At 49.5% G+C, this 22,357-nt stretch overlaps 1 protein-coding gene across 2 annotated transcripts; it reads right to left on the minus strand.

Annotated features, from left to right (window-relative positions):
- Positions 1-1,775: 1,775 nt before the first annotated feature.
- On the minus strand, positions 1,776-21,319 carry ago4 (argonaute RISC component 4). 2 transcript variants are annotated; one of them, XM_088932883.1, is made up of 18 exons: positions 21,160-21,319; positions 17,062-17,230; positions 16,749-16,869; positions 16,465-16,646; positions 16,201-16,337; positions 15,456-15,590; positions 13,785-13,872; positions 12,703-12,850; positions 12,276-12,395; positions 11,884-12,012; positions 10,683-10,816; positions 10,125-10,309; positions 9,313-9,472; positions 8,692-9,007; positions 7,865-7,999; positions 7,412-7,513; positions 6,941-7,140; positions 1,776-5,289 (listed from the first exon to the last, which is right to left on the minus strand). In XM_088932883.1, exons 1-18 carry the CDS (start codon positions 21,176-21,178, stop codon positions 5,181-5,183), a joined length of 2,589 nt encoding a protein of 862 aa, XP_088789009.1. In that variant the 5' UTR covers positions 21,179-21,319; the 3' UTR covers positions 1,776-5,180. The 2 variants fall into 2 exon arrangements, with proteins under 2 accessions (XP_088789009.1, XP_088789008.1); XM_088932882.1 differs by having other exon boundaries at positions 11,851-12,012.
- Between the last annotated feature and the right edge of the window lie 1,038 nt (positions 21,320-22,357).

The raw sequence follows: 22,357 nt of genomic DNA on the forward strand, positions 1-22,357 counted from the left end.
CGGCAGGGGCGTTTGACACGCTGCTGTCGGCGCCCTCTGGCGGCGGGGAGGACCGACCCGCTCGCTTCACGAGGTTGGTCCTTTTTATCCCCTCAAAAGCTTCTGGGAAAGACGCACCAGACGCTTAGCACTGCTCACGCCGTACTTCCTGTGTAATAAGTGGTCACTATTCGAGTCTGTACAAAAAGTGACACGGTTTTTATTGCCTGAAATAATTAGAAGTATTTTATTCCAGCAATGCCAGTTAAGATCAACTTCTCCGTCACAACAGAGACCTTGAGACTGTACTTCTGCTGGAGTAGATTGCTGAACTGGGAGGAAACTAGTCTAAGAGCTAAACTTGGAAGCCACCTCTCAGATTTGTTCTGTGTCCTTCTGGGCTCCAGCATAACGCGGGAAGTAATCAACTCTTTGTGTATGTGTATTTATCACTGAGTATTCAAGGTGAAACACAGAGAAACATCTCTCTCTGGAAGTAGCCAAATGCTCCAGAAAGACAAAGTGGCAGTAGCACAGTGTAGACGTGTATAACTAAGTGTTTTCAATTATTTTAGGTTTTAAAAGGGATGGTATTTACTGTAGAAGCAGAGCTCAGGCAGACTGACTCATTTTTAAAATTGAACAAGTTTTGAAAAACTAGTGCATGAAAGCAGGGTTGAAAGTTTGTGCGTTTGCTGGGTAAGTTTCATGTTTAAATTTGAGCATTAAGCCCTTTGCCCCCTGTCAGAAAGTGTTTGCGCATAGGGACACCCACTGATGTGTCATCATGGATAAATTCACACCCAGTTTATTTACGACTTTCACATAAAGCAAATATTCTCACCTGGCGGCATGGTGGCAAGTTAACTGTCTTCTGGGAAAACTGGCCCTGGAGAGACTGTGTCCGTCCGTAATGTGATGGACTGGCCCTGGTGTGACTGTGTCCTCTGATGGACTGGCCCTGTTGCGAGTGCGTCCTCTGATGGACTGGCCCTGGTGTGTGTGCGTGTGCGAGTGTGTGTCCTGTCCAGGCTGTACCCTGCCCTGTGCTTGCAGGTTAGGCTCTAGCTCCCCTGTAACCCTGAATTTGGAGAATTGTTAGAAAAGGGAAGGATAGAAATCTTCTCACCAACATAGCTATACAGCTCCCTTCCCGAAAGGACTTGAAAAGCTTTTTTTATGCATCTAAGTTTTTTAAAATACACAAAACAGAAAAAGAATTTCTTCCCCACTTACAGCTAGTCTAACTGCTGCACAGTCACACAGTAACAGGAGAGCTGATGGTACAGCTTCCTCCTCCAGCAGTGCTGCAGAGCACAGGCCCGGGCCACAGGACAGCCCTGTCATGTCATGGCCTGGCCAACAGCACTTCTGACCCACATCGACCTCCTGCCTGTGCAGAGACTTGCAGCGACACTGTCGCTCCCTTTGATGCTGGGTGTTGTCAGCTGTATCGCTACTCTGTAGTGAAAGATGCTCACTTCAATAAGGAAGGGTCCTGCAGCAGTCTCTCAATCCAGCAAGCTAAAGCTAGGAGATGGACACAGGGCCCCCCGTATCATAACAGTTTGGTACGAAACACTGCATAAACTGACAGTCTTTCACATCTCCATTAACAGCTTTGACACCACCCCGGTCATTCGTTCATGGCATAAGGAGCACTGGAGATCCGAAGCATGTTGCTGGAGTTTGAGCACATGGATCTCGGAGCAACATGCTGCACACAGGGAAGAACAGGGTCTGATCCACTTCAAGCGAGGGCACATTAAAAAAACAAAAGCTCATCAAGAGAATTAGGCATAAAATACCAATTTATTACTTTCCACATAAACACAAATATTCCCTGCAGGCTAAAAAAAAAACAAAATCAAAGAAAAGTCACATAGCAATGCAGCAATTATGTGGGCACCCTAGCGGAAGTGGGCAGGGCTGACCCTGGCCCCTCCCCCAGCAGGTCAGACAGAGTACCTCGTATTGCTATCGGACAGCCACCGTCACAGCTCGGAACACTACGGAACAGTACAGAGCTAAACATCAGGATAAGAACAACTTAAATTACAATGAAACATTTCATAAGTTGTAGCAAACAAATCTTTAGATCAAAGAGGAAATTCTCAAACCCGCTCTCTTAAAATCTGGGGTGCAATGGTGGGGGGGAGGGGGAGAAAAAAAATACAGCTTTAAAAAAACCTGTAAGCTGTATCCCCAGCAGCAGACCCAGGAGGAGCCAGTTCAGTTCCAGGAGGGCCTGCAGGGGGCACCACTGAGCCCAGCTGCTGTGGAAGCACAAGCCAGAGGGTGTGAAGAGCAGTGGCTCCGTCCTCGGGGCAGAGCAGCCTTTCTGAAGGCCGCAGCCTGTTCCACTGTGTGAAGTACCTCGTTTTAATGTGGATTCTGGGGCCGAGGCTGACTGCTCTGCAACCACTGGCTGGGCTCCCACTTCTGACGGGCGTGGGAGTCTGGCAGTCATGTATTGCTATCCTAAAACAGTCTGACTATAATTAACATTTACAAAACTGATTCATTTTATTAAAAATTCTCTAAACAATTTTACAACAAGATTCTGGCATGCATGCGAGCGAGTCAAGATTGTTCTTAGAAAAGCTTAACAGCTACTCCTACAAATGCACATTTCCCCACTGATTGATACAAGCAAAAACAAGTACTTAAAACACAAACATCTAGAGGGATCAGATCAACAGCCACATCTCCAGAGGGAAACGTTGGATCTTTAATTTCTCAAATATTGACTTTATGGTATTGCTTTGCAATGATAGTCTGTAAAACTGGAGTTACTGTCGCATTGCCCTTAAGAGCCCCCCCTCCCACCCAGTAACCCGGCGCTCGAATCCACACCGCTAACCCACTCAAGGCAGCGAAGCCGAAACCCCCCCCGAGCTGCTGAACGTCCACCTGGAGAGAAAGAGCTTTGCAGAGACACTTGCCCAGCATCGGGGTCGGCAATCTCTTCTTGGAGCTTCGCCCACCTGCCCATCACAGGGACCCCAGAGGGGCTCAGCGGCCCAGTCCAATTCCCATCCTGTGGGTGACTTTTTATTGCATATGTACCCCGCTCACCCCCCCCCCCCCCCAACACACGCACACACCCCCGGCAGGTGCAAGCCCAAACACATTCATAGCAAACCTGCTGCTTCAAAGGTGGTTTAATACAAAATGGTCTGACCTGGGCTCGCACCTGGCGAGCCGTGTGCGCCCGCGTCGCCCGCTCCCTCATGGGCTCGGAGGCAGTGCTTTAGCTTTATCACTGGATGCTATGATTTAATAAAATCTTAATAGCCACCTTAAGTATACGTTTTATTTTATACACAAACATTTATATAAATACTTCTGTAATTCTATTGTCACCCCCTACACTCGCCCCCTGTTCTACAGCTCCGATTGTCCTTATCCTCGGGGTCCAGCCCAGACAGACATCCCTGCTCCCCGCCGGGTCCCCTGTGACCCCGCAGCTCAGCCACAGCCAGCCGCCAACACAGCTCCTTACAGGCAGCCCGGTTCAGCACTGCAGCAGACATCTCGGACCAAAGGTGAGAGGAGGCGGTGTGAAGGTACTGGTCAGTGTCGGACTTCAATCGGGTCATGGAGAGAATAGCTGGCAGAGAAAACTGCTCCCCCAAACAGCCGCACTCCACCTGGCCTGCCCAGCTGCACCCCCTCCCTTTGCCACCCTGAGCTGCTACTTTGGCTGGGCTGGTGAGTCTTTAAGGGTGGGAAAGTTCCTCCAGTAGCTCCGCTCTCTAAGGGAAGCCGCCTGTAAGGGTCAGGAGTCAACAGCTGGCTGGGGCTGCTGAGAGTGTAGAGGAGCTGGCACCAGGTGAACCCCCAATCCAACAGGACACCCCCTTCGACAACACTGCATTGCGGGACAACACAAATGGAGCTTTGCATCCACAACGAGTTCAGACAGGCGGCTTAAAGCAAATTACCCACTGCACGACAAACAGAGCTCTAAAATACCCCCTACTACTCTGAACCACCTCATCAGCCACTTTAGCCAAATACTCCTACACTCTCAGTGTCAGAGGGGAAGCTGACAGGATTAGGAAAAAAACACTACCAAAAACCTAAACTAACAGTTAGAATACTCACAAAACTTTTATATTAAACTCTTACAAATGTATTTGTCTTTATAAATGCATAAACATCCGAAGCACGAGCGCCCTGGTCAGTCCAGGGAGCTGCTCTGGAATGAGCTGTAAGCTAAGAGAACCCTGCGCAGGTGGAGCCCCTGAAGCCCAGCACATGCAGAGCAGGCCATGGCAGAGCACCCCCTGGTGGCAGAGCGCGTGGTTCTTGCAGGTTCTTCAAACAGCAGCTGGCAGGGCAGTGTGTCCAGGCTGGTATACAAACCTGCCTTGTTTGGCCGGCCTGAGAGCTAAGACATAGGACACCCCCCTCCCCCAACCCAACCCCCATTAAACTCTCCACCCTCCCACACTAAACACGGGCCAGAACACGGACACTGCTACACACAACAACTGGCTTCAAAAAAGCCTGTAAAATCGTCTATTTATATCTCTTTATATATATGTATATATAAAAAAAATCTGAGGCATTTACAGCAGTTAACTCCTTAATTTCCCTTTACAATTCTGTGGCCTGCCATGGAAATTTTAATCAAATGCGTCCGTTTTGAAATACACACATACAGACACTCGCGCAGACACACACTCAGACGAACAGCACAGCACAGGAAAAGAGTTTTGACACCGAAGTCACCTCGTTTAAAAATCAAGACAAAAAAAGGAAAGAGCTAAAACATGATAAAAATAATTCAGCGTTTTAAAATCTGCAATTAACACAAACCACCCATGCAAAACCCTTGCTTAAAAACTCGGGACTGTGGCTTCTGCGCCTTTGAGGTAAAAATACACAAACTCCTTGTTAGCGGTGAAGTAAAAGATCAGTTCTCTCTAGTGCTTCTGACCTGACCAAGATCAGTATATATATAAAAAAAATATATTTAAGAAAAAAATGGCTCAATGTGTTTCTGTGCATCAGAACCTGGTGTCTCAGTGCGTCTGGGAATCCTGGATTGCTGGTGAGAGCGGTCCGAATTGGCCCGGCCCTTTCGACTCGACAGACAGCCGGGCCCCTTGGCTTCAGAACCGCTTTGGTGCTGAGAAAGAGGAAGAGGAGAGAGACGGAGAGAGAGCGCGTGCCGCCGGGCGGGGCGCGGCTCAGGCGAAGTACATGGTGTGCTGGGTGTCATAGTGGATCTGCACGGCCTTGGCCAGGGCCTGGGGGTCCCGGCCGTTGCTCTGCCCAGACACGTGGCTGCCCTCCGCACTGCAGGGGGGAGAGAGGAGATCGGTTAGCAGCACCAGCTCACAGGACCCTCGTCAGACCACCGCTAGCAGACCCACCTCCTGACTCATGAACCACTATTTAACAAAACAACGTGCTGGGTGTGGATGTGCAGCTGGTTTCCACTTATCCCCCGTGACGCCCACGTCAGACAGAAGGCGGGATACGATGGTCAGGGAACCTTCACAGATCAGGGTTTTTTTATCAGATAAATTGACCCCAATTGAAAGGAGACATCAGATCCAACTTTCAAGTCTTGACCTTTATGCATCACAGCAACCAACCCTACTACTTAAAATGACTGACCACAAATGAGAGGCATATGAGTGATCGGACGCTGGTGAGAGCACATTTCAGCTCTTCATCTGTTCTGTGAAGAACACTGTATCCCCCTATAAAGGAGGCAGCCACTCAGCTCTATATTTGCAGGAATGAGCAGTATGTTTGTGTTCCCTCATCAGCTTGTCACTTTTTACATCGTGATGCATTCTTGTAAAGGGTTCAAAGGCAGCAGCTGTTTATGAGGAGGCCGAAGTATGGAGCATTACTTTATGAAAGCAGTGTTTCTTCTGAATGTAACTGCGTTTGTCAATTTGAGTTACTGAGCTTGAGGGTTGGAAACTGTGGTTCAAGCCCAGGAAGTCGATCCCAACTCACAAATATCTGTATTATCATCATGTGTGTTAGCTTAATATGCACTTGTTAAACTTTGACCCATTTCTCAACTCCCAGTATTGCTCGGTTTTAAGTAGTTCTAAGTATTACCCGGCTTATTTACTGCAAGTTAAAAAATCCACAATTTCCTTGTTCTCAAGCTGGTGTCAGCAGGGACTTATCGGATTTAAAGGGGAGCTGCAGTCCCAGTTTCTCAGACCGATTATTAAATCTTGGTAACAAAATACATTAAATGACAGTACCGCAAAATTTTCCCAATTCCAAATTAAAAACAAAATTATGAACTTTGTACTGTACTGTAAGTACTGTAAGTCGCCATGTTGCCACAAACCGCTGCTCTCATAAGGAGCGAGAGCTCCCACAAACCGCAAGATGGAAGCAGCCCTTCCTGCTCACTAGTTACTGTAATGACGAACGCAACATGATGTACGAGCGAATAAGTACAGATTGTGCAGCAGACATTTCACCGCACAAATGTTCCAGTGCGATCTGCATGCAGAGTTAAGTTGTACTTGTCAGCAAAACCATTTCAAAATCAAGAGCAACGTCTCTATTGAATTAAAAGCGATGTATTCACGAGACTGCTTGCTCACAGTGTCTTAGGGTCACACATGTCACTGGGAGTTTGGTTGCCTCGTTCTGAATCGCAGAACATGGTGCTGAACCTACATGGAAATTGTCTATTTTGTAATGTAAATTGGAGGTTTTACATGTTACTGTGTACATTTTACTTCCATTGTGATTTCAAACGCACTCAATGTCAATTCTTTCTAACTCTGAAATATAAAAATAGTGCTACAGTCCCCCTTTAACACTGAACTTCCCAACTACAAACACAAACCCTTGAGCATTACAGTCTAATGTGCAATGTTGCCAAACCAAGGGAGATCAGATTAAATATTCCCACAATCATTGGCTGTCCTGCACTCCAGAAGCCCAACCCTCCACCTGCTCTCACCTGTCATGGTCCTTGTCCACCAGGTGGTACCGGGCGCGGAACGCCACCAGCCGCGCGTAGTAGGCGGGCGCAGGGATGGAGACGGAGCGCGTGCAGCGCACATAGGTGTGGCACAGCTGGTAGGTGAGCAGCTGGAGCTCGTCGGCGGTGAAGCAGTTGTCATCCCACAGGACGTGGTAGTGGGAGGGGCGGCTGGTGCCCTGCGGGGAAAAGAGAGGAGAGGCTAGCACACCAGTCGCCACCGAGAGGGAAAACACCGCCCAGCCCGAGCCCATCCAGGCTTTCCGAGTTCTGAAAACAGCCAATTCTAACATACAGTTGCCTTTTTGCCCCATGAGGACAGTTTGTACAACAGTGTGAAGGGCCCAAACTGCTCAGCACAGCGAGTCCCAAACCCAAGGTACTGCTATTCCAACACTGGGACAGAGCAGGACACCTGCCGCTCTGGAGAGTGCAGCATCCGTGGCTCACCTGAATACCGGCGTGGCTGCACAGGTAGAAGTCAAACTCGGATGGATGGGTGATCGTGCTGTCCACCGTGGTGCCTGCTGGGACATTCCCACTCTTCCCCACCTACCAGAAGAGCCAGAGAAAACACAAAGCAGGAGCTGAGATCTTTCTTATTTAAGAATATAAAAGCAAGAAGTTGTAAATTGGGGTTCTCAGACTCCCAGAATCTTTCAAGGATTGCCCACTTTGTATTCCTTGATATGACCTCAAATAATTACTTGCTCATTATTCTTTGACATTTTAAAATATACTGCCAATTTCATTAGAAGTCTTTACAGAACACTGACAGGACCTGGAGAAAAAGGTCTAGAGTCTAGTTGGATTATTTTAAGAAACTCAGAATACAGAGACAGGACCAGTGTTGGGGCCCTCAGAGAGTGACATCACAACCTCAGAGTGACAAGGGACACTCACGCGCTCTGCCTTGTCAGCACAGAAGAGTCTGGTATGGTGGCGTTTCTGCACCACGATGTAGGTGATGCCAGGCCGGTAGTCCTCCTCCAGGCTGATGCAGGCTTTTCGAATGGCGATGAGCTCTGGCCACGCCACCTGTCCACAGAGCAGAAGCCGATATTAGTCTGGCAGCGCTCAGCTTTTGAAGAGCTGCAGTCCAGAAGATTTTACAGGTCACCCTAAATCAATCTGTAAAGAGTCTGAACCTGTGACTCGATCAATTTTGTAAGTTAATTACATCAATTAAATAGGGAAGTTGGCCATTGTCCTTAGAGACACACATACTGGTGTTTTGTATTAAAAGAATTTCCAAAATTTGAAATTTTCCAAATTTGAATCCTCTGCTTTAGTGGTCAAGGCTACATTGTTTCAGGTTTTCAGAAACGGCTGGGAGATCCTCCCGGACTGTGGCGCTCCAGAACCAGAGTCTCCCAAGTGTTTGCCACTTTCAAGAAGGAGCACCTCCCCCAGCAGGAACCTGCCAGATCCTTGAAACTCCGTTAATACGGACATTCGCCTTTTCCAATTTTTCTTACTGTTGCTCGGTTTTCATGGCCAAATCCAACTGCACTGCTGCATAAGAGACAGGAATAATTAAGGGCTAATTAAGAAAACAACTCTTTCCAGTAAGAGACCCACTAAGCAATCGTTATCCCCATCACAAAGAATCGGAAGACAGTGGGGAGTCTGAATTTGTTTCTACACGGACGAATCCAGGATGGACCAATCCCGAGTTCAGGGGGAAGAGCATGTTTGTTTATGAGCACGGGCAAGCACACTCCACCCACCTGCTTCATCTGCCCCTCGGAGACGCCGCCGCGGTAGTAGATGATCCGGGTGGGCTTGAAGCGCGTGGACTTGTAGAACTGGATGAGCAGCTCGCGCACCATGTTGGTGAGATCCTGGATGACCTCCTGGCTGAAGAGCTGCTCCTGCGCCAGGTCCTGCCGCGAGGTCTGCACACGCACCGTGGCGCAGTAGCGGCTGGGGTGCCCGTCCATGCTGCCCACCACTGCCGCGATGGAGGGCTTCTTCCCGTCTCCCGCGGGGGGGTGCGTCACGTCCGCCCCCAGGAAGATCACCGGCTGCTGGAACACGGAGGGGCTGAGGAAGAGGAGGAAAGAAAGCCCAGGTCAGTACAGACTGACTGACTGCTCAGAGCTGAGGACAGGCCGGGTTCAGTTTATCAACGCTCAAAGCACCCACATTCTGAAGTGAGCAAAGTGTTCACGTAGTTGATTTGCTGCAGAGCTGTAGCCTGGCAGCTGGGAGGGTCTAGACTGATCTGTAGTCTGTAGAGCAGAGTTCGTATGTTGAGCATCCTCACAAAGTCTGCCAAGAACTGCAAGGCTCTACAGAAAACACCTCTCCCTCTCCCTCCCCTTGAACCATGAACCCCCACCACTCACCGCTGATGGGGCACGAGCACATTGTTGATGCCGCCCAGCTTGGCGTTGATTTTGAGGCAGAGGTTGGAAAGGGTCTGAGGGGAGGTCTTCACCACGTTCTTCACCTGGACACACTGGGTGGCCATTCCCAGCAGAGTGTCTCCCACCCGCTTCACCTCCGCTGGAGACAGAGACAGCAAATAGTCACGGACACTGCACCAGACGCAAACACCTTGAAGCAGCCTCTGTGAAGCAGGCTTGGTATTCTTTCCAATTTCAAAGTTGCTTTCAGCCCTGTTTTCCTCGGCATCTCCAGCTTTCTTTCCTCCACAATCATATTCACACTTCCTTTACTTTCCGACAGCTGCACCGCCTTCCTTTTGCACATAAAATTGGGATTGGAGGTCAAGTAGTGCCATGTGGATAAATGCTCAGGGAGGATATGCGATGGATTACTGTTTACCAAGCACCTCCTACCTGCTGATCCCCTGATCCTATCAGGTAGTTATTACTTCAAATTTTAAAGGCCTGAAATAGTTGTTTAACAATTTGGAAATTAAGTGTTAAGAAGCAAATGTTACCAATTTTTAAAAAGAAGCAATTTAGAACAACCTACAAATTGTAATGGATTGGGACAGTCCAAGCTTGGGACCAACCACTTGTAAAGCCATACTGACCATGCCCTGGATTCCTATCACCATGTAGGTTATGTCTAGTTCCAATTATTGTTTCCATGCATGTTAAATAACTAATTTACTGGTCCATAATAACTTTAGAATTTGTTACCACTTGAGCGAGAGAGGGACTGTGAAACAGACTGCCTTCTTGCTCACCGTAGACTGGCGTCTTTCCTGGCAGGATGACAACAATTAGCTGCAGCCCCACATAGGACATCTTCAAGTGCTTAAACATGGGCTCCACGCTGTCGGCGCCCTGCGCGTATTTACAGAAGCACGGCTGGCCCTGGATGGGCATCCCCGCGTCCTTCGAGATCTTGCGCAGCTGGTCTGTGAAACTCCTAACCGGCATGAAGGAATGTTTTAGCTTTGACAAAACATGGAACAGGCATCTTTACAATACTAGACCTCTGCTTGCTCTATGCAACATTGTAACTGTAATCTATAGCTTGGCTGAGTCATAAAGCGTTTTGCATACTTCCGTTTTAATAAAACGTGGTCAGCCTCCCTTGCTACTCCCCCATGAGAAAAAACAATCATGAGAGGTAAAGATCTGAGATCCATTTAAGTGCTCAGGAACATTCAAACGGATAAATATGGTTCTGCAAGTCTGCAAGCACCCCGAAGACCTGCTTGCTGTGAAAGCAGTCTGCGGAACGAGGCCACGGAGTCGGCGAGGAGGGGAGGGGTGCTGGTCGGTCCGCAGGCACTCACTTCAGCAGGTCCTCCCGACACTGTTTCTGGGGTGCGAAGCAGGCGACAGCCCACACCTTGATCTCGATCCCGGCATAGAACTGCTTCCCCCTCATGTCCCACACGCCCTGGTTCGGCGTGGCCACGGTTTTATTCTGAGGAAAAAGTCACTCCTCTTTTAGTGGCCCTTTTTAGGGCAAAGAAGGGAAAGAGACTGTCCTCCATTGCACTGCAACCCGACAGCACCTCATGTTCTGCTTCAAGGGCAGCATCACAGTTCCCAGCACACAGCACTGTGAGCCACTCCAGGTCTGTCAGCTGCAGGCTTCTCGTTTATAAACCAGCTCAAGTTTCTGGTTATTAAATGCTTATTATTCTTCGTAAGGAACAATAATGGAGCGTAGAGTTCTACTGTGCTTTTAAATACCTTGCTTAACCGCAGCCTGCAATTTCTGTAAAAACCTGAAATGTATCGGATGTTTGCAAAGTATGGGTTTCCTTTCTGAATCGCTGTGGTGCTGGGACAGCCCGGACTAGACAGGCCTGACCTCTAGCTCAGGCTGCAACTGAACAAGAGCCCCAGTCACTCACTTCATGAAGAAACACCCCCACAAGACAAGACCCCATGCACATTTCACATCTGCACTTGCTACCCCCCCCCCAACACCAGCATGCCCCCCCCCCATCCCCTGGAGAAACAACCCCCCCCACCCCCCACCAGCAGCACACAGTCTCACAAGCGCAGCAGGACTCTGAGCACAGTCCCCTCAACTCCAGCTGTACGAGGAGCAGGGAGGCCCCCAGCTCCCACTCCAAAACCAGCCTTCATACATTTCAGCTGTGGAGCCAACAGCAGAGTCTCAGGGTCCCGGCGCCGTGTCCCACTCACTCAGCCTCTCCAGCGAAGGGAGTCAGACTCTAGCGAACAGCAGTCGGAGCCAATTCAGGTCTGACTAGCTGCTGCCTCCTGTTTACAGCTCAACCCCTTGCTTGCTGCCTCATTACACATTATCCGACCTGGAGTTATATAACGAATAGTTTGCTTGCTTCAAGTCGACACTGTTCCTCACATCCTGCAGCTTGTAACACCTGAAACGCTCTGGGTCTAACTTCCGTCTCTGTATGAGGCAATCACTCCCCCCGCGGCCGCCCGGCCCGTACTCACCCTGCCCTGTGCCCCAGTACTCACCCTGCCACAGTCCCTCCCAGTGTCTGTACTCACCCGGCCCCCATACTGCAGCATGGGCGCTGGGAGGACCCGCCCAGTCACCTCCGTCATGTCATTGTGGACCACGATGCCAAACTCCTTCAGGTAGGGGTCAGGACCGCCCACCATGCTGTTGCTTTTGACCTGCGAAAGGGAGAAGGCCACACTAGAGAGAGACACACGTGTCCCTGACAGTCCAGGGTCATCTCACTCACCACTCACCTCCATGCTCATCTGAGGCAACTGAAGCCTCGCAAAGAACATACTAAGAATGACATCTAAATTTCTCTTTTCCACTAGTCACATTATAAAAGGCAGTGCTCTTCAAGAACAGCGAGGAGTCACGTCCATGAGATGTTTGGAGTTGCTCCATGAGCGCCCATCTCCTGCTACAGAGAGCCACTCACCAGCCGGCTGATCTCCTCCTGCCTGTCGGGCGCAGAGCGCGCTGTGGCTTTGATCATGGTGGAGGTCTGGTTATCCGTCAGTTTCTTGATGCAGCGCTGCCCCGCCACGATGTTACACACCTGGGGGGCACAAGAGGGTCACTGCCCGTCCCCAGAGGGTGCAGCACTCAGAGCAAGACTCTGTTGATAGTTCCAGGATAAATTCACATTTTCTAGTCCAGTACAGCAAGTACACAGGAGACTTGGAATAACCTCCTTCCCTAAACCGGGTTCATCACATGAATATCACGACTGCACACTATCAAGTCAGATCATATCTCCTGATTGGAGGAGGCAGTAATCACAATGTGCATCAGCATGGAAGCCCTGAAGCCATGGCTTGTGAACAAAAAAAGAGTGGAATGTGGGACTCCAGCCAAAGTCTTACCTCCAGGGGCAGATAAGTGTGTTTCTGCTCCTGCCCCACCTGCAGGCAGGGCAGGTGAGGGTACTTTAGCTGCAGGCTGTACTTCTGCTTGAAGTACTGGGCCACAGTGCACTCCATGGCCTGGCCATTCTCCAGCTGCAGGGGGAACCTGGAGAGGACACAGTGCCATGAATGAAATGTACCGAGAACCTGAAATTGCACCAGTCCAAGAGGCGCCACTAGCAAGTCATGTGCACGGCGTGTACGAGCTCCCAGTATCTACCGAGAGACCAGAAACACCTTCTCAAAGTATATTATAGCGACTGCACATCACTCTCCACGACAATGGAAAAAAACAACACACTGATTGTGCTCCAGCTATATTTTGGCCTCTTAGACATCTGTGAAAACGAAAGCTACAAGTTCCCAGGTTTCAAAGCACATTGTGCATGACTTATTTGATCAATTAGAGACACGTTTACTGTTACTGACCTTTTGAATTTCGGATGGTAAAGGCAAAACTTTTAAACAAAATCATGTTTAAACACTATTTCAATTCAAAACATCCTTCATCCAAGGAGTACCAATCACCTTTACTCCACCCCAAGTTTTTTTTAAATGGTATACAAAAAAGGGCAGAAACTCTGGGTCAGTGGCAATAAAAGCTGAACTGCATGATTATCAACTTTAAATCAATTGCATTATTTACTATTCAAGTGCTGCGTGCCCAGAAACTTGACTTTTTTTTTTTACAAACTCAAATTAGGACACAACCCCAAGGTTGGAAATTGCACATGAATGAATGAATTTCACAATCCAAACCCCACCACAGCAAGCCAGTGGAGTCCAACAGCCTGGGAGGCCTGGACTAGCTGAACATCTGGACCTGGATGCAGCTCAGTGCTACTTTATCATCTTAGGAGTTGCTCTCAAAAAAAAAATTCAGATCAACTATCTCCTGCCCCCTACAAGTCAAGAGCACAAATACATCCTCCAGAACTAGTACTGTGCTGACCTGTCTTGTTCACTATCTCCCTGGAGTATTAAACCCTGAAGACTAGGGGACAGAGATACCACCAACACCCAGAAAAACACGCTCTTACGTTTGGTGGCTGGCAGGGCGGCGTGTGACATTGCAGACGCGATATTTCCTCTTCATCTGACCGCAGTGCGTCACCTCCACCTTCAGCCCTACGCACAGACAGAGGACCCATCAAGATCTAAATTACAGCCGACAATCGAGAACTACAGTAGACTCACATTTTACACTGGCATAGCACGTATACCCAAAATCATGTATAATCAAAACATCAGTTGTAAGTGTATTAATATGTGCATGTAGCTTAAAGTATTATGAAAACAGTAACAGCTGTACAATCTACAAAACAGATTAAATAAAACGTAATAATAAAATGCTGGGAACAAAGCAGATGCAAAGCTCTCATGAACAGCCTTCTCTCCGTCTCTGATTGCACGAAGCGAAGATTCGCTCTTCCAACCAGGGGCAGAGCGGTGGCTCTGTGGCTCAGGATCTGCGCCTGTGGCTGGAAGGTTACCGATTTGTATCCCGCGGCCAGCAGAGGAATCCTTCTCAGGGCCCCTGAGAAAGGCCCTTCACCCCAGCTGCTCCAGGGGCGCCGTATAAATGCCTGACCCTGCGCTCTGACCCCAGGCTTCTCTCCCTGTCTGTCTCATGGAGAGCAAGTTGGGGTATGCGAAAAAAGAAATTCTTAATACAAGAAATTGTATATGGCCAATAAAGTGATCTCATCTCCGTCTCCCCACCCCTTCACTTGTTCAAAATTCCCATTTTTAACTCCCAATCAGGCAACTCAAGAAAAGTGCCTTTCCACTTCGTACTGGTCTGCAGCCTACGGGCCACGTTGAGGGAGATGCCTCGCAGTAGAGGCGTGGGCTCTGCACCTGGTCCCCAGGGCGGAGCTCAGATGTGTGCCACCCGGTCTGAATGTGAAAAATCTCCTGCATTGTTTGATTCTTCACGCATTATTTTATTTTTTCGTCGCCAACCACATATACACAAATAAAAATATTCTGCATAAAGCTCAAGTCTACTGTATTCACATTTTGGAGTCGTCCAGCCAAATCTGAAGCAGGTTCAAGGGACGGCATTTCTCGATTTGAAGAGTTCAAAGTTCAGAGTTCAGCTTACTAACAATATCACATTCAGTGGAAACTGTTTCTAGTATGTGATGTTTTGTAAACATAGATTAAATTCTGCACTGAAGATCTATTTTTGCTTTAGGGTGAACAGATTTCTTCTTTCTTTAGATCACTTCTCGATATCCAATACACAGATTCTCACCTACATTCTCTATTAACTCTCAAATCTGACAGGGACACAGAACACAACCCAGCATTATGTACCTGAGGCACAATGTCAAGGTGCTTGATTCAGTGGATTGTCATCCGCAAGCAGACATTGATGTCAAGTACAAAACATGTCTATTTCTACTACTAAATTAATACTCCTTAGTATTTACCATTTGTAAAACTGTTTAGAACCCAGCCAAAACATATTTTGACATATATTGCAAAACACATATTAAAAAAAATCTAGGGACTCAAATTGTATCAGTGCAACTATTTTTGACACTACAATGATTACCGTAGTGACACCCCATGAAACGGTAAATCTACTGTGCAGACTTCACTGCAATTGGGAAACTGTAACCTGACGATCAGAAAAGGCTTTCGATGCTGCTGGTCGTGGCGGTGTACAGGGACCGAAGAGGCTGGCCTCCCCCCCAGCTCACCGCGGATCTCCTTGGTGAACTTGACACGCTGAGAGTCGGTCAGCGGCTTGGTCTGCTCATTGATGTTCTGGATGTCCAGCACTTCACACATGAATTCGATGACTGGCTGAGCGCGATAGAATGCCGTCGCAGACACTAGAAGACGAGAGAGGAGAAAGCTTTAGCCTCTTCCAACCAGTCTTGGAATTGTCGAAGGCTAATGTGTGTAAAGACCGACATTCGGACAGACAAGTTCATCCCATCAATCTGCCTGCAGCCGTCCCGTGAGTGACATTACACCTGGCTGTCCAGAGGCATCTCACTTTCATCAACTACGCTTACAATCATCTTCTGTCACTGACTGAAAATAACTAGAGAACCAAACAAGCTGTATTAAATGCGTCTAATTCCAGTCTTAGAGATAATGCCACCTCACGTGAGCTCAAGTGGTCAGGTAAGGTGCTTGCAGCACTCAGCCTGACAGCGTCACCAGCCCCCTGCTTCGCCTGCTTGCGATCTGGCCTGAGAGTAACAGACCCATCCCACAGGCTCACACAGGGCCACGATAAAACCATCCTTGTAATTAAATACCTTTAGAATCTGGAGCTACTTCAGTTAAGGAGAGTTTCTACAACCTTCTAGCGGTGACACTACAAGTACTGACAGAATGTACTGCACTGCTTTACCAGAGAGCCTCAGAAGCACAAGGGCTACAGAGGACAGGTGGACATGTGCAGAAGTGCTGCCATGCATATCAGCCCCTCACCGTCAATGTTGAGCATCATATTCCACATGGCCGGCCTCACAGACTGGTGGAACCCGAACCACACCTCGCGCCCCCCGCCCAGGGGGTGGTAGTACCCCTCGGGGGGAGAGAAGAAAGAGCGCCCCACCGGGGTGTACCTGCGCAGGGGAGAGGAGAGGAAGGTACCAAGTGTTGTAAACCGCACTGTTGCAGGATCAGAAACAGCTGAGCAAGGTGCAGGACTGTGGTGTGCACATAGAGGACTTGGGGGGGGGGGGGCTTTACCTCATGGAGGGCAGGTGCCGGGTGATGACGTCAAGCGCCTGGACAGAGTCCTCAGGCACCTCATTGAGGTGGCCCGACAGCGCCTCCAGCAGCATCTGCAGGCTGACCACCGACACCCACTGCAGGGACACCTTGAAAGTCTGGTCCTTCCCCTCGCCGGGCAGCGTCACCTCCAGGTCCACCTGCAGGCGGAGAGACGGGCAGACGCCAGGGTAAGAGCCAGCCTCCGCGGTGCTGCAGGACACGGAGGCTGAAGCCGGCAAAGTTCAGGAGCACAGACTCACCCGGTCTCTGCCAATGGGCAGAGGGTGGGCCGTGTACATGTTCCTCTTGCCATCGTAGCCAGGCTGGCGGTCCCCAAAGATCTGCATCTTGAAGTGCCGCACCATTGTGTCCACCACCTCCCTGCGCACACACAGCCAGGAGAGGTGAGGAACAGCGACCAGAGCAAGACAGACCACCACCGAGAGACAGACGGGCCTCACAAACTTCCACACGAACAATCAGATCATTTCCTTCTACTGCTAAAACAAATTTGCCCAGCAAAGGTGTGTCCAATACAGAAATGGGCAGGTGAACGTGCAGATCTCTCCGTACCTGTTGACACGGCGAGGTCGTTTCTCTGGCTTGATCTCCACCTCGTAGTGGTAGACATCGATTTTGGGGATCTGCACCTGGAAGTGGTTGGCCAGCAGGCGGATGGGCTTCCCCACCGTGCCCAGACCGGGCCGCCGAGGAGGCTGGAACAGGGAGGTTGGAGGTGGGCCTGAAAAAATGCAAACATTCTGGTATTAAAACTGAACATCTTTCTTTGCAAACGTTCTTGAAAGAAACAAGCAGAGGACATCCAGCCTTTAACATGCATCTATATGCGAGATCCAGCAGTGCACAAAACTTCATAAGACTCAAACCATCATACAATGAGAGCCCGACACTCTGAAACATGGGCCTGCAGTTCAGCACTGCTGCCACCTCATAGCCAGACCTCAAAAGCCAAGCAAAGCCGGGCCTGGTCACACCTGCTGCTTAGCTGCACCAGTAGGGACAAGTAGGTGGCACTCTTCCCTCTAGAACCAAAACCTCTGTTTAATTCCCTTCAGATGCTTTGCTCAATCTTGACTATCATTAAAGATGCTATAGTAGTACTGTTGATAAGGGCAGGGGAGTTAACCCCTTACCCTAACTAAATTCCAATCTGAGATTTACAGCTGGCCTCACTGAAGTTCCCCTGTGTGCTGTCACCCAGGTGGGGCTGCACTTCAGTGATGGATGAAGTGGATCCCCTTCTATACATCAGGCGCTTTGAGAGCCACTGGAATGAAAGGCATAACATAAACACAAATAAACTGGTACGCTAAAGCCACACTGTACTAACTCCACCTGCATCAGAAAGTCAATTCTGGAACAAGCAGTAAGACAGCGGACCCGAAGAGTGAGTGGACCACACTAGTGATCTCCATAATGTTCAGAAGCTAAGGGTGCTAAACACAGAGACTCCATCTGTATAACAGGAAGCGGGTCCCCCAGTATTGAAAACAAAGAGAGAGACTGCTCTCCAGACCAAGCGAAGGACTGGCCTAATTACTGAACAATAGCGCCCAATTACTGAACAATAATTCCCACAGCACACACCACTAGCCCACCCCCTGCAAGACAACCCAGACAAAGGGCCTGGCGCATCGTGGGGCGAGGAACAGCCCGAGCAGATGGGCCTGGACTCACACTCTGGATTACTGCACCGCACACAGGGAGGGAGACCCAGCCCGAGAGGAGAGACAGCACCGACTGACTGTTTGCACAAAGACTCCAGACTAAGATCACTTGAAATGTTACAAACAAGAGGAGGCCATTCCACCCATCTAGTAGACAGGAAACAGGTCAGCATCTTCGTTCGAAAAGGAGTCCAATGGGCAGTTTGCCAAAGTAGAAAAAAATGGGTTCTTTACCCTTAACTAAGGCAGACGAACACTGGAAGAAGCCACATTGTTAACCTGCGGTCCTGGTCTTACTGTAACAATCTGCAGGTCAAAGGCCACCTGGCCTGTTAATACTCTGGGCCCCAGCTGCCCTGAAGGATCCAGGGTCTGGTTTCCCTGAACGGACGGGCAGAGAGGCAGCTCCTCTGCCTCCTGGCTCTTCCACACTTCCACCTCTCTTACAGCAGCATCTCCCTGCTCTCGGGTGGTAGTTGAGCAGCACTTTGTCATTTACAATGCTGGTTTATAATCTTCAGAAGGTTACAGTACAGAAAACTCTAGACGTGATAACATTCAAATGGCAATTCTGTGGATGCAGGACTCAAACTGGGCTAAAGGGCCAAACGTATTCCCATCCCTTATTATCCAACTCAATACTTGGCCAGTTTGGGATGTGCAAATCAAGAGGTGGAAGAATCAATCAAGAACAGAGAGCTAGCAAAGCAGAACAGAAGCAAGACACTTCAGACTGTGTTCATGAAGGGTTAGAACACTCCATCCTAAACTTTCAAAAGCATTCTATTCATAAATACAGCACCAACCTAATGTTATCACAGTTCATGAGTGTAAAACATCGTTTATGGATTTTTAACAACATATCCATCAAAGCACATGAATGTACCTGTGTGAAGGTACTGATGGGAACAGGGGTGACATTGAGCTTTGCACTGAGGAGTCAATGTCTTGGCAGTGATCAGTCAATAATCAGATTGGAAAGAGGGGTTTAAGAGCACCTGCAAGGCAGATGGGATTAATGACGAATTTGCGACAGGACAGAGGCCCTGCCTGCCACAAGGAAAAGAACACAGAGAGTGAAAGAGCTACAGGACGTGTGAGGATATCAACAGCTCGGCAGCAACACTGCACAGGTCACAGAATAAGGCTACACAGAGCAGCCTAGCCCAGTCCTATGAACCTGTAAATCAAGGCATGGCCAGGCGGTTCAGAGAGCTCCCTGCGGATCCGTGGGGATCTACAGCCCTGGCAGGACTCGCTCTGTCCACCGGTGCGCTCCCTGCGGGTCCCGGGATTCTGTCCTGGGTCTCCACTCTCCTCTCTACACTCATTCCCCAGGTCCTCATCTCCTGCCATGATCTTTCACACTCAATGCGAAGGACGCAGAGTTACTCTGTACAGTATTTATATGCCTTTCATCTCCTCCTGGACTCGTAGCTCTTCTTCCAGCTGACCCCCTGCATCTCCTCTCTACCAGATCCCAGTCGCCAGCCTCCCTTTCCCCTCAGACCCTCATCACCTTTGCATGAGGTGCCGTCCCTTCAGCAAGAGTTAAGCCAAAAGACAACCTAACCTCCCCACTGGTTCCCAGTTTCTCTCTGCCCCTGCTCTGCTGCGTAAGGTGGCTGCTGCTGTCCTGTGTCTCCGGGGTGATGCAGAACCCCAGCTCTCCGAGACCCATTGTGATGAAGCATGCTATACAAACATGGGGACTGAACTACAAGGGCTTAATTCTCAAAATAGTAATGCAACGTACCAACTGCATTTAATCACTGCAGACAAGCTGTAAGCACCCAGTAGGTGCATAAGTTACCACCCTGCATCCCCAGAGCCAGTGCAATTTCACCCCTACGGCTGCCTTCGTCTGTCAGGAGAGGAGCAGACTGGACACGCAGCTGCACGACTGTTCCTCGTATTTACAAGTAAACTTTCCAGTTTGCCATTCACACTGAATGAAGGGATCTGCTATATACAGAAATAATAATAATACTTCCATTGCTTGGCCCAGGAAAGAATCTTTACACTCCAGAAGACAAGGGGTTACTAGTCCACAGATAGTGCCCTTCTTATTAATTACAAGCAAATCCTGAAAAAACACCAACTGTATACATTTGCAGGACACCAGAATCCCAGCCACTGCCCTTTTATGTGCCACAATTCCAATGTGGGAAGCATTTTAACCCCGGAAAACTACTATTTTAAAAGGTACAATAGCGTGGAGTTAAACAACATTTTAAAACACTTAAGCTATTAAATCACTTTCGTACTTGTTGATACATGTATTAAATAAACTACTTTTAAACTTCTTCCTCACATTATCAGGGATTTCTACATATATCAATAAGAAGATTATTCCACGCAGAGGCACATAAACCGCACTTTCTCGTAGTTTAAAACCCAGTCGGGCTTCGGTGAGGCTGCACATACCGATACAGTCACCGCAAAGACGCCATAAACGTGCTGGTCAGCGAGCAGAGAGACCGGACTGTGCCACCGCTCCGGCCGGCAGCGAGCGACAGACACCCGACAGCTGGATCACGCAGAGCTCCGGGACAGCTGCGAGCACAGGGACCGAGGCTCCGGGCTCCACCGTGGTGGACGAAACCAGACGGACAGAGGAGCTGAAATCCGCTCTCGCAGACCGACACGAAGCTCCTCCGCCTTCGCTCTCGGACCCGCCGCAGCCCGCAGGCTGAGCACGACAACAACAACAACAGACGCGGAAGACGCGGAAAGGCGCTCTTGACGTTTCGCTCCGAGCGCGACCCGGGGCTGCGGCACACGGCCACACCGGACACCAGCCCTCCGTGAGGGACAGACCCCTGCAGGCAACACCCCGTGCCGTGTGGTTAACCTCCCGACCTCGCTCTTCCTCCCGTCTTCCCGATCGCCCGCGGAGGCCTCGCAATCCCCGGCCCCCAGTGAGCGAGCGACCCGGGCCCCCCGCTCCTGCCCTGCCGGGCCTGCCAGCGCCTCTTCTCACCGGGTCCGAGCGCTTCCATGGCCGAGGGCTCTCTCTCCGTCTCTGTCCCGGCCTGGCGGCTCCGTACCGACACTGAGATTGGGGGCGGTATCGCGAAGCTGAGAGGGTCCACTCTGAGAAACTGAGGTCCGCTGTCGCCGCTCGGTTTAAAGCGGATCCGGGGAGTGCGGCAGTGCGCCTGCGCGCCGAGCGCTGCCCCTGCTGTGCGCCTGCGCCGTCCGGGGATTTAAACTGAGCGCCCGGAGACGGGCAGGACAGGCGGCTGTGGACTCTCGGGGGTCTGGTTATCGACATCCATTTGGGAAGCATAGTACATGGAGAATTCGTCTCCCGTTGGATGAGGCTTTGGTTAGCCTGTCAGTGGTTTACCCGCGGTTTTTATAAATAATTCTACCAGGGAGGAAGCAGGAAGTTATCATACCGGCCGCTAGAGGGGGCAGTGCAGTTAATTGAAAGGTCTGACATAAACTGGCAGCATTTCAGCTCCGTTTTTACCAACACCGTTGAAAAGCCTTGTCCCGCGCTCACAGCAGCTCTTGTGCGGAGCTCTGTCAGAGCTGGGGGCCGAGGAGTCTGCCTTGTTCTGCCAGGATATTTACACTCACAGAGGAGAAAAAACGCGTTTACATTGACATGCATCTGGGGAGCACAGGGAGAAAACGGAGTGTATCATGCTACAGTTTAAACTTTTCATTCAGGTGCAAATATGTGTGGGTGTCTGTGAAATTGCCACATTCGTCAGTGATCTGTGTTGTTTTACTCCTGTTAACGTGGCTGTTCTTTGCTCTGCTCTGCAACAGCCGTCCAGCGCTGTAGCCCTGTCCCACAGCAGCTCAGGTGAAACCAGCAGGCTGTCACCGTCTCTTTAATCCCCCGGCTTCTCGAGAGCAGGGAAAGGCTTCGCCTTGTCCGATTAAGAGCTGCGCCGGAAAGAAAGGAGGAAAACTACCAGCCGCCAGTGATCAAAGTATAATTTGCAGTTCTTACTTATTTAATCCTCATTGTAATGTACAAACTAAGGGTGTCTGCAAGAAAATGTTTTTAAATTACATTGAAAAAAATATTACATTCTTTTTATTCTTATAAATTACTTTAAAACCACCGTATTGTCACGCAGTCGGTGGTCATTTAGTACAAATAGTTAAAAGTTTGAGCGCTGTTTACATTTTAATGAGGTTCAGTTTCAGGGCAATGTTGA

The sequence above is a fragment of the Atractosteus spatula genome, chromosome 14 (genome assembly GCF_055471065.1).
Source record: "Atractosteus spatula isolate fAtrSpa1 chromosome 14, fAtrSpa1.hap1, whole genome shotgun sequence".
Lineage (NCBI taxonomy): Eukaryota > Metazoa > Chordata > Actinopteri > Semionotiformes > Lepisosteidae > Atractosteus > Atractosteus spatula.

Bases quoted from the DNA above. Each gene is read 5' to 3' on its own strand.
- ago4 (XM_088932882.1), bottom strand. The intron at 12,396-12,702 runs GTAAGACTTTGG...TGTGCCCCCCAG, and splicing joins ACACTTATCTGCCCCTGGAG to GTGTGTAACATCGTGGCGGG. The intron at 12,013-12,275 runs GTGAGTGGCTCT...TCCCTTTCGCAG, and splicing joins AGGAGGAGATCAGCCGGCTG to GTCAAAAGCAACAGCATGGT.